This window comes from Triturus cristatus, chromosome 11 (assembly GCF_964204655.1).
Source record: "Triturus cristatus chromosome 11, aTriCri1.1, whole genome shotgun sequence".
Lineage (NCBI taxonomy): Eukaryota > Metazoa > Chordata > Amphibia > Caudata > Salamandridae > Triturus > Triturus cristatus.
In genome coordinates, this window is record NC_140594.1 from 1,170,857,512 (window position 1) to 1,170,869,979 (window position 12,468).

The 12,468-nt window shown below is 53.6% G+C and overlaps 1 protein-coding gene across 1 annotated transcript in view; it reads left to right on the forward strand.

Moving 5' to 3' along the window:
• Positions 1-8,331, forward strand: part of GMNC (geminin coiled-coil domain containing) — an 82,134-nt gene extending 73,803 nt beyond the window's left edge. Inside the window, exons 5-8 of the mRNA XM_085635171.1 lie at positions 1,048-1,213; positions 3,798-3,883; positions 4,272-4,388; positions 7,690-8,331. Of these exons, the coding sequence (XP_085491297.1) occupies positions 1,048-1,213; positions 3,798-3,883; positions 4,272-4,388; positions 7,690-8,322 (1,002 nt within the window). The 3' untranslated portion in view covers positions 8,323-8,331. The remainder of the gene's footprint in view (positions 1-1,047; positions 1,214-3,797; positions 3,884-4,271; positions 4,389-7,689) is intronic.
• The last annotated feature ends 4,137 nt before the right edge of the window (positions 8,332-12,468 follow it).

Below are 12,468 nucleotides of genomic sequence, written 5' to 3' on the forward strand. Positions count from 1 at the left end.
TTCCCGTAGAGCGCACTTAAGTCCCGCTCTCTGTAGCTATGAGTTTAAGTGAAGTGTGGACAAGTGTCCGCCGCAGTCCCCGCCCCCGCCCCACGCTTGTTCACGGCTAACGCTGCAGTCGTTCCCGGGGAGTGCATGGGTGGATGTGCCCCCACCCCGCTCGTTCATGGCTAACGCTGCTGGAGTGCCCGGGGGTGCATGGGTGGGTATAATACCCCCCCCCCCTCTTGTTTGCTAACGCTGCAGGTGTGCCCCGGGGGGTGCTTGGGTGGGTATAATAACCCCCCCCCCCCAGCTTGTTCATGGCTAATCCAAGAGTTCTGGGGGGGGGGGGGGGGGGTGCATTGGTGAATGAGCTCCCCACCCCGCTTGTTCATGGCCAACGCTGCAAGAGTGCCGGGGATGGGGGGGGGGGGAGTGGGGTGCTTGGGTTGTGTGTTTTCCGTCAAGCCTCCGGGAGAGCTCTTTTCTTTTACCAGCGGGAACGCGTGGGGGTGGAAGGACAGTGCTGGTACCAGGCTCACCAGTGTTTTCGGGCAGTGCCCACGGGCAGCCGCCCACCTTCGCCTTGACAGGGACTGGCAAGGGCAGTATATGTCTAGCCTTTGGCCATGCCACACCTGGGAGTTCGGGGGTCTCCGCGCTGGGTCTTAGAGACACCCCTCAGCCCGATGCCAGCGGTCCCTACGGGTAGTGTGACAGAGAATATAACTTTCTATTGAAAGCGCCCATCCAGGGGGCACTGCCTGTGTGCCCGCGGCACTTCTGGTGTTTGAGGGGTGCGCGCAGCACGTGTTGTAGAGGGTTCCTAGCTCGTCAGTACTGCTGTATGTGTCTGGGACAGTTGTACATTTGGAGAGTTCTTATTCAGTTCTTGCTGCACTGACTGGCTGCATCGTTGAGTGTGTGTGGGGGGGGCTTGGCTAGTTACAGCGCTGAGTGGGTGCTTAAAGCTTCGGGGAGCTGTAGTTTAGGCGCTTGTGGCATTAAATGCCAGCCTTTGTCTGCTTTCTCCTCCTGAGTGCCCCCCTCTCTCTCTCTCCACAGAGTACCATTCTGTCTTGCCAGGACCAGTACTTTGCGGGGGGCTACGACTGCCCCTTCTACCCCACGTCAGAGGCCGCTGTGGACGTCTCCACGGAAACGATGCTGTCTCTCTGGCCCACCGGTATCCTGGACAACAGAGACCGCAACTGCGAGCCGCAGACACAGGGTGAGTGCTCGGTGCGCCTTTGCGCCACATCCAGGACTCAGACGCGCGGTGGGAGAGACGCACACACGGAGTGAGAGAGACGCACACACAGAGTGAGTGCACAGGGTGAGAGACGCACACACAGGGTGAGTGCACAGGGTGGGAGAGACGCACACACAGGGTGGGAGAGACGCACACACAGAGTGAGTGCACAGGGTGAGAGACGCTCACACAGGGTGAGTGCACAGGGTGAGTGCACAGGGTGAGAGAGACACACAGAGGGTGAGTGCCGGGGTCTTCCTGTTGCTTCGCCTCCATTTCAGGCACGGGGTGGGAGAGACGCAGACATAGGGTGAGTGCCGGGGTGGTGAGAGAGACGCACACATAGGGTGAGTGCCGTGGTGGTGAGAGAGACGCACACATAGGGGGGTGTTGGGGTCTTCATGTGGCTCCACCCTGGGCTCAGAAACGGGTGGAGGGCCCCCACACAGGGTGGTTACTCAGGTGCGCCCCATGCGCCACATCCAGGACTCAGACACGGGGTGGTAGACGCGCACGCAAAGTGAGTGCTGGGGTCTTTCTGTGGCTCCACCCTGGGCTCAGAAACAGGATGGGAGACTCGCACACAGTGTGAGTGCCGGGGTGGTAAGAGAGACGCACACATAGGGTGAGTGCCGGGGTGGTAAGAGAGACGCACACATAGGGTGAGTGCCGAGGTGGTGAGAGAGACTCACACATAGGGTGAGTGCCGTGGTGGTGAGAGAGAAGTACACATAGGGTGAGTGCCGGGGTGGTGAGAGAGACTCACACATAGGGTGAGGGCCGTGGTGGTGAGAGAGACGCACACATAGGGTGAGTGCCGAGGTGGTGAGAGAGACTCACACATAGGGTGAGTGCCGTGGTGGTAAGAGAGACGGACACATAGGGTGAGTGCCGGGGTGGTGAGAGAGACTCACACATAGGGTGAGTGTTGGGGTCTTCATGTGCCTCGACCCTGGGCTCAGAAACGGGTGGAGGGCACCCACACAGGGTGGTTGCTAAGGTGCGCCCCATGCGCCACATCCAGGACTCAGACACGGGGTGGGAGAGACGCACACACGGAGTGAGAGAGACACACACACAGAGTGAGTGCACAGGGTGAGAGACGCACAAACAGGGTGAGTGCACAGGGTGGGAGAGACGCACACACAGGGTGGGAGAGACGCACACACAGAGTGAGTGCACAGGGTGAGAGACGCACACACAGGGTGGAAGAGACGCACACAGAGTGAGTGCACAGGGGAGAGACGCACACACAGAGTGAGTGCACAGGGTGAGAGACGCACACACAGGGTGAGTGCACAGGGTGGGAGAGACGCACACAGAGTGAGTGCACAGGGTGAGAGAGACGCACACAGAGGGTGAGTGCTGTTGCTTCGCCTCCATTCCAGGCACGGGGTGGGAGAGACGCAGACATAGGGTGAGTGTCGGGGTGGTAAGAGAGACGGACACATAGGGTGAGTGCCGGGGTGGTGAGAGAGACGCACACATAGGGGAGTGTTGGGGTCTTCATGTGGCTCCACCCTGGGCTCAGAAACGGGTGGAGGGCCCCCACACAGGGTGGTTACTCAGGTGCGCCCCATGCGCCACATCCAGGACTCAGACACGGGGTGGTAGACGCGCACTCAAAGTGAGTGCTGGGGTCTTTCTGTGGCTCCACCCTGGGCTCAGAAACAGGATGGGAGAGACTCGCACACAGTGTGGGTGCCGGGGTGGTAAGAGAGACGGACACATAGGGTGAGTCCCGGGGTGGTAAGAGAGACGCACACATAGGGTGAGTAGCGTGGTGGTGAGAGAGACGCACACATAGGGTGAGTGCGGTGGTGGTAAGAGTGACGCACACATAGGGTGAGTGCCGGGGTGGTGAGAGAGACGCACACATAGGGTGAGTGTTGGGGTCTTCATGTGGCTCCACCCTGGGCTCAGAAACGGGTGGAGGGCACCCACACAGGGTGGTTGCTAAGGTGCGCCCAATGCGCCACATCCAGGACTCAGACACGGGGTGGGAGAGACGCACACAGAGTGATTGCCGTGGTCTTCCTGTGTCTCCACCCAGGGCTCGGAAACAGGGTTGGGGAGAGCCACAGACACAGGGCAGGTGCCAGAACGAAGAGACACTGGCCAAGGGTGGTGTTCGGGACTCCCCAGTGACCCCCAAGCAGGGGCAGGATGAAATGGGACAGGTGAGGGTCGCGTGTGCGAAGGTAATAGGGTAGTGGCAGTAGGTGGGTGTACTAAATGGGGGAAGGGGGCTTGTGAAATATTGTAGGAAAGGGCGAGGGAGTGTAGCGTGAGATTTGCTGTTGTGGTTTACTGTGGCGAGCAGTGAGCGCCGTGTACGGTGCAATGGGTAGGAGAGAGTAGTGTGGGGTATAAATGGGTGGTTGAAGTGACAGCAGGGTGAAGTTTAGAAAGGGGGCTGTGACATCTCTCTGTGTCTCTGTCGGACGGCCTGCCTATCCGCTCACCAGCCTACTGCAGCTACAGTCATGGAAAGGCCTCGGTGGCAGCACCGTTTCTGGTCAGAGTTCGCCTTTCCACTCACCACCCCATTTTTTCTTTGCAGATCCCTTCTACGACTTGGGGTTCAGCGTTCAGGGGGACTATGGCTGGGGGGAGCACATGTCTTCGCAGCTCTTCGCCAACAAGCAGGTAAGGGCTGCCAGCGAGGCCTGTGCGGCTGGCGCGATGCGTGACGTGGGTGTGTCCTGCCTTATAATTGCCCCATTTTGCACCTGATCTGTCGCTGCTCTCCCGGGGGTCTCTTTAATAGCAGCCCATGGGGAGGGGGCTATGATGTGCTGTTCGTTACCTGCCCCCACCTGATTCGTTAATAGAAGGCCTTTAGCCCATGCACTTGCACTGATGACGTGCATGACAACAGCACCTGATTGGCTGTCGTCACTAAGCTCTGTTACGGACTGGTTCTGGTTTCCGCGCTTCACTCATCTCCCCCGCCTCCTGGCTGGTCAGAGGTACTAATTATCGAGTCGCAGCATAGCGCCTAGACCCCTATTTCACCACAATGTTTGCATTTTAGCTACAAGATACCCTGGTGCAGAAGGAGGAGGAGCTGGCCCGACTGCACGAGGAGAACAACAAGCTGAAGGAATACCTGACCTCCACCTACGTCAAGGGCCTGGAGGAGCGAGCCAAGGTATGCGCGCAGGGCCGAGCGGCGTCTCATGCTTCTAGGGTCGAACATGAGCAGAGGCAGGCTGAAGGGGCCTGGTTAACGGCGTGGGTCCTAGGCGTCCGCCAGCATGTAGACGTGTTGTTACCTATACTGAAGTGCTTCACCTCGCGCTGTGAGGGGTGTGCGTGACACCCCAGTGCACCCTGGAATTGTAGGGCCACCCCATGCCCCTGAACGTAGATATAGGGCGTTAAATGCTAGTGTTGGGGGTTTGCATGGGGACAGTTACATCCGGCCTGGTGAATGCACCTGCTGCAGAAGCCCTTTCTCTCTCCGGTGATACACCTGCCCCCTCCCTGATGACAGGCCTCGGGTGGGGGGAGGGGGCCCTGGCTCGCAGGAATGCCTGGCACAACAAAGCCTCGCACGTCTTTGAAGTCCTCGGGCCTGCATAGTGCCGCATCTTACAGCGGGGCCATTAACTTAGCAGAAGGCCCCCTGGAGGGGGAAGGCTGTTCACACCTCAGATCGGGCCCCACAGGCCACTCGCCGGCCCAGCCAGACCTGAATCCCCACTCCAGGCGAGACGAGCAACAATTACTGAGCCACCCAGAGCACGCAGGACTGCAAGCCGCCCCCTGGCCACGCACCTCTCAGGAAGCCATTACACCCAAGGGCACACGAGGCTTTCACCTGCTGGGATGAGCCGGCGTTATCCAGGAAGCTGCTCGTATCCCCTGATAAGAGCAGGAGAAAGTCTCTCTGTCTACCTCTGCAATCAGGAATACACCACCGTCGGCGGGTGTGGCTCTCCCACCGCACGTGCCACACTCTGCTTATAGCGCCTTCTACGCGCCTCTGCCGTTTCTGGCACTTGGAAGAGAACGCCCCATTCAAAGCGGGTTCGCTGTGACTTACTCTCGTGGTAAACCTGGCGTACTCCCGTATTTCCAGAGTAAGCCGGGAGTACACCACACCTACCCATAATTAAACCGTTGCTTTATTGCCCAAGTATTAAGCGCCATTCAGGCCGCCACTACAGTCCCGATGGGTCTGTAATCTTGGGGTGTCCACCCTTGGTCTGTGAAGGCTGGAGATGTGCAGATATCCCGTGACAGCCACAGACCGTGTCAGTGATCCCCAGGTAGATAAAATGTTGGCAAAGTTACTCCTCTTACTAACAGCACTGACCACAGAAGCCTGTCTGATCCAGGCTGGCACAGGAGGTCCACCAGTCCATCGCGAGCTCCCAGGGGCCCCAGACACCCTCAGAGCAGCTCACAGCCTAGAGCTCATCTTTGAGTAAGGGCAGGGTCACATTCTCCTTTCAAGGCTTTGTTCATTTTACATTGTTATCATCAGGCCGTGGATAGCAGGGCCAGAGAATGTGCAGAGCTGGAGTCAGACGTATGACCCAGGCTGGGGCACAGGGGTGAAGGTCTGAGGCACAGGTCTGAGGCACGGAGGTGTTTAACTCTTAAACAAAAGTCCTTGTCAACTCAGTATTGGAGCCTGAGAACAAAATGATGTTTCTCAATGCTTTTGACATGGGAGAAAATTAAAATGAAAAGTTACCTTAATGGTTAAGTTAACTCTTCATTTTGATTTTCTCCCATGTCAAAGTGTTGTATTTACAAACAGCAGGCCCCTTTCTCCCAGTGGCCAGTAGACACTGTGCCATGAGTATAACTGCAAAAATACCGGCATTTTTCTAAGTGGGAGAAATTTAAAGTGCAGAAAAATGTTCCAAAAATCTTTGCATGTTTGTGTTATGTAATTATGCCACATATCGCGAAATGTATGTCCTGTGCCACACATACATTGGACTCAGGCTCTCAGTCACCCATACAATATATCCTATTAATGCCCACTCTTGTTCATACATCCCCAAAGACCACGCTCTCACTGACACACATGGCAGCCCAACCATAGTGCCCCAAGTAAAGGTTGTTTTTTTTAAACCATAATATCTGGCTCTGTGGACATTAGGTTTAAAGTCAATGTAGCTGGGCGTGGAGGTGTCTAATGTAGCTGGGCGTGGAGGTGTCTAATGTAGCTGGGCGTGGAGGTGTCTAATGTAGCTGGCGTGGAGGTGTCTAATGTAGCTGGGCGTGGAGGTGTCTAATGTAGCTGGGCGTGGAGGTGTCTAACGTAGCTGGGCGTGGAGGTGTCTAATGTAGCTGGGCGTGGAGGTGTCCAATGTAGCTGGGCGTGGAGGTGTCCAATGTAACTGGGCGTGGAGGTGTCTAATGTCGCTGGGCGTGGAGGTGTCTAATGTCGCTGGGCGTGGAGGTGTCTAATGTCGCTGGGCGTGGAGGTGTCTAATGTAGCTGGGCGTGGAGGTGTCTAATGTAGCTGGGCGCGGAGGTGTCTAATGTAGCTGGGCGCGGAGGTGTCTAATGTAGCTGGGCGTGGAGGTGTCTAATGTAGCTGGGCGTGGAGGTGTCTAATGTAGCTGGGCGTGGAGGTGTCTAATGTAGCTGGGCGTGGAGGTGTCTAATGTAGCTGGGCGTGGAGGTGTCTAATGTGGCTGGGCGTGGAGGTGTCCAATGTAGCTGGGCGCGGAGGTGTCTAATGTAGCTGGGCGCGGAGGTGTCTAATGTAGCTGGGCGTGGAGGTGTCTAATGTAGCTGGGCGTGGAGGTGTCTGGTAACAATGCACGAGTTGTTTAGCCTTCAGTAGCTCACAATGATTTTCACTGATCACAAGTAGCCGTCTCTGCAGAAAAGGTTGGAGACGCTTCAGATAGATTCCTTTCGTTTCCTCTGGGCCGTCTGTCAACGAGTCTGGGAACAGGCAGCTGTGGTTCTGTGGGGGAAAGTGGCTTGGACTGAGTCCCCTCCCCAGCATCTCTGCGTCTTCCATTGCATGGTCTGTGGGTCTGCCCACGGTGTGTCTGTGAAAAGGTGTCTTAGACAGACTGTTCCCGGGCCTCTGGGTCTTCCATTGCAGGGGTCTGTGGGTCAGCCAGCTGTGTGTCTGTGGGAAGGAGGCTTAAACAGACCCCTCTGGGTCTTCCATTGCAGGGGTCTGTGGCTCAGCCAGCTGTGCTTCTGTGGGAAGGTGGCTTAGACTGACCCCTACCAGTTCCTCTGGGTCGTCTGTTATATGGGTCGGAGGACCGGGCAGCTGTAGTCCTGGCAGAAGGTGGGTTATGCATGTGATGGGAAGTTTGTCGTATGCAGGGATGGTGATGGGGTGCTCACAGCTGGAGGCAGTGATATTATAGGGGGCTGTTGCTTGTGTTTTGACCGCATGCTGAAGCAGCTCTTGGTCTTGCCGCAGACATGAATGTGACCTCTTTCCCTTTCCCCTCCTGCAGAAGCTGCTGTCTCAGCATGGTATGAAGATAAGTGATGTATGCAGGGCTGGGAAGAGGAAAGTGAAGGAGACCGACTGCGACACAGCCCTGAAGAAGGCCAGAAGAAACCTCTTCACAGACCTTACTGCCAAACAGGAGCAGACAACACCTGTCAACACCTGGGTGCTCCAGACCTTGGGCCTCAAAGATGTGGACACCATTGACGAGTCTTCCTCAGTTGACTACAGTGCCTTGACCTCTGACCTTGTGGACAGTATTGAGGCCTACCAGGGAAGCCCGCTGGAGCCTATGGACTACAATGCCAGTCACGACTCCCACTTGGGCTTTGATGCCGCACACAGGACCCCGGTGCGCAAGTGCGAAAGCTCATCTCCTGGAGGGGAGTCCCCCTACTTGCACCCCAGCTCATCAGTAGACAGCAACTCTACAAGCAGCCCACATTTCAATGCCTACGGCTCCTCGCCCTACTATGCCTCTGACGTGTCTCCCAATAAAACAGACATTGCCTTCTCCACGTCCCTGAACCCCCATCGCAATGTCAAGACCCACACCTTTGCCCAGGGCCAGGCGTTCGTGCGCAGGGACGACGAGGGAGGGTGGAAGTTCACCTGGGTCCCCAAGCAATCTGATTGAATGAACAGAGGCTGGACTCACTGCCTTGAACTTCGTGTTTACAAAACCTTGCACTTGAAAAGGACCCTGTGGAGAAGGAAAGATGGGGCCTTGCAGATCTCTGTGATTGGACCATGGGGTCTCACCTGTGGTCTTGGGAAGGTTTCATACACCCAATGAATGCTGCCCCCACTCCACCACCTCCTAGGGCCTTTTCCAGATTCCAGGTGAAGATGCAGCTTGTCTCTGGCCTAGCCATGGGACACGACCATGTTTGTGCACAGATGTAGTACAGCGCTGCTCTGTTCCTCTGCACACACTGTGCCTTCGGACATCCCCATCTGCCTCTTGTCCACAGACTGCCTGCTGACTCAGATGCAAGGATCTCAGTTTCTAGACAATTCACTGCCTCTGCTGCCCCTGAGGGGCCCCTTTTAGGCTTCCCATGGTGAAAGTAATTCTACCTTTCTGTACAGTGCAAAGAACAACGTAATACTGCCTTTATCTTTCCTGATTGTGTACTGCCTTTGAAGACATTGTATACCCTCATGGCCATATTGTTGAATGGTACCAGGCCCGGTATCAATATGCAAGTGTGACTTTCTGAAATGCCTTCTGCAAACATAAGGGTGCCTCCTGGCCAAGGCGAGGGCCGCCTTGTACTTTATGGAAGTAAGGTACCTCATTATCTGTACTGCACACTGCCTGTCACTGTCCGCCAGCCAGCGGATGGTGGAACAACTCTGTACTGCACACTGCCTGTCACTGTCCGCCAGCCAGCGGATGGTGGAACAACTCTGTACTGCACACTGCCTGTCACTGTCCGCCAGCCAGCGGATGGTGGAACAACTCTGTACTGCACACTGCCTGTCACTGTCCGCCAGCCAGCGGATGGTGGAACAACTCTGTACTGCACACTGCCTGTCACTGTCCATCAGCCAGCGGATGGTAGAACGACTCTGTACTGCACACTCCCTGTCACTGTCCATCAGCCAGCGGATGGTAGAACACCTCTGTACTGCACACTGCCTGTCACTGTCCGCCAGCCAGCGGATGGTGGAACAACTCTGTACTTCACATTGCCTGTCACTGTCCGCCAGCCAGCGGCTGATAGAACGACTCTGTACTGCACACTCCCTGTCACTGTCCATCAGCCAGCGGATGGTAGAACACCTCTGTACTTCACACTGCCTGTCACAGTCCGCCAGCCAGCGGCTGGTAGAACGACTCTGTACTGCACACTCCCTGTCACTGTCTGCCAGCCAGCGGCTCGTAGAACACCTCTGTACTGCACACTGCCTGTCACTGTCCGCCAGCCAGCGGCTCGTAGAACACCTCTGTACTGCACACTGCCTGTCACTGTCTGCCAGCCAGCGGATGGTAGAACACCTCTGTACTGCACACTGCCTGTCACTGTCCGCCAGCCAGTGGCTGGTAGATTGACTCTGTACTGCACACTCCCTGTCACTATCCGCCAGCCAGCAGATGGTAGAACACCTCTGTACTGCACACTGCCTGTCCACTGTTCTGATTCCTTCTCGGGTGTGGTAGCTCAGTGACTCCATCGTGTCCACTGCCTTTGTAGGCCTGCCTCCAGTGCCCTCGTGTCTGCTGTGCTCTGGGTGTTCCCAGGTGTCTTGTTGTATGCTGTGTATAAGTGCCCATCCTGCTGTGACTGGAGAGTGTACAGTGTGAAAGAAATAAACATCTTCTGCTAAAATCCAAAGCTGTGTGAAACTTCCCATCTTGTTTGACTTTGCTGTGTTGGGGGAGGCTAGCGCTATCAATGTTGATGCCATAAGGCACGTGTGTTTAGCATGTTTAATTTCCGGAGGACAAACCTTGGTTGTTTTTTTGGGGGGGGGAGGGGGGACGTGCAGCATAGCAATATAATCCTTGATGACAAAGTGCAGTCACGGACCCTTTGGGTGCACCTTGGATTCTGGAGTGAAGACACATGATCAGGCTGCAGGAGATAATTGGTAATGTTGTGGTGGTGGTCATTATGTCGATCGTGCAGCTACTCCACTCTGCAGTGGGTGTTGTGTGTCACACTGGTATTTCTGCCCTCCCCATTGTCACAGTTCTTCGTTGTGGATATGAAAACTGTTTCTTGACTTAAGAGGGACAGATTTTATGAACAGTGCAATGCTAGTCTTTTCCCCAAGTTAATAATCGGACCATGTAGTGCACAAGCCTCAACCAATTAAATAACTTTACAGTTCCATCAACTTGAATACCGCGGCAACAAGTAAAGAGCCAAGAGAACTATAAAAAACTGAGCAGATTACACTACACTAACCAACCTCTTTGTGAAACTAGCTTTGGTGTATCCGCCGCTAGAAACCTAAACTAGATATATGCATTTCCTTATTACTCTAACAACATCATTAATAGTAAGGCAATCGATTGAGCTGGTGCATGTGAACAGGCTGCGTCTAGCCAGGCTGAATAACTGATCTCTGAATTAGCTGTTTGCCGAATACCTCCTTCTCCAAGACAAATAATATGAAAATGATGGTAAATTCACTCTACTATAAGAGCCATTTTTAGAAGATTTTAGCGTTAACAGTGCAGCATTTTAGTTATTTTGTATCAACAAACATCTATAGGATTCTTCCAGTGGGGTACAGCGACACATTATGGATGTGGTCAAAACCAATTACCTGAAGCTACTGTGAGGTAGGATTAGGCTAATATAATGTCAGACATTTTTAAACCAGTGTTTTTAGAAATCTATTTGGCCTTTCATAAGCTCATGTTGCTCTGAATGCGTTCCTCTGTAGACCAGACTTGTCATTGAGTAGCTCCTAGAAGCAGAAGGGAGCGTGGGGTTTAAAAAGTAACTGAGATCAGTTACCTGATGCTTTTGTCACAGCGCTTGGACGAGATGCCCACTGCGGCCCAAAGAAACATTGTCCTGCCGGTTCTGGTGCTATGGTTACAATGAACACAATTTATTCCATCCATGGTTCATTTACGTGCAGAGCCTTTCCACAAGTATATTGATGGAAAAAAAACTTTTCTTCAGACCTCCCCATAATGACAAATATTATTAAAGTAGTGGGTAATGTCATGTTTTTCAAATAAAGCTACAAAATCCAGCTTTGTGACTGGATGCCCAGCACATGGGCGTAGTTTGTGATAAAGCACGTTATTTGACTGCCATTAAAAAAAGAACTGTTTAAGAGTAGACGCATGCTGTGCACATAAATTGTTTGTTGAGTCAAATTAGAAGTGGATTTCCACCTGACCACTGCAAAGTATAGTTGTCTCAATTACTCATTTTCTGAGCTGCACCACTGCCATTGTGTCATCTGCAAGTGTGTTAGGCGTGCTTTTAAGGAATACTACATTAATACATTGTTAGTGCTAAGTTCACAGTAGAATGAAGCCGTTCTTGACATTATTGGGTTAACTCACTCATTTATGTTTTTGTGCTGTTGGGTGGTCAGCTGCACTAGCTGCACTAAAAGAAAGTCGTCTCATAAGTTTACTTATATAAGCACACCTGCACATCAAAAGCCTGAGTGCGTGCCGAGTCAGGGTTATGGGAATGGCCTGAAGTGAGGCTTGGTGCAGGATGTCTGATTCTAGCTTCAATGCTTTCTCTATTCATCTGGCCTGTTGATGCTACTTCACCTGCCAGTAGTTGCAAGACACGTTCCTGGGGCCTGTCATTGTAGTCTTACTGCACGATGTAGAAATTAGAAAGTACATTGTCTCGAGCATCCCACAAAAATGCAGAACTGCCTCATTAAAAATATTGGTTGCTGGCTTACACGTGCCATCAGCTCCACTTTAAATAATACCAGTGCTTAAGTTTAAGTGCTAGTTAGTCCAATGGAGGGAGTTCTGGGCTTGTTGCAAGTGTTAAGAGTTACGTTTAGGTGCTGTTACTTTTCCACTGAAAGCCCTTAGGCTCCCTGCCCGCGTCACTACTGTTTCTTTTGAAATATTGGAAATTCGTCCTTACCCCAGCATTGACAATGGGTAATACCGGGGTTGCAGCCCACTGGGCAAGGCACTGAAGCAACTGAAAGGACTGGAGGTTATTTTCAAGAGGCGGTGCTCGGCTTTTCAAGTCAATGTAAGTGCTAGTGGTAGAAGTGCTTTGGCTTTAAGCATCTGAACGGACTGGTGGTTGTTTTCAAGAGGCGGTGCTCT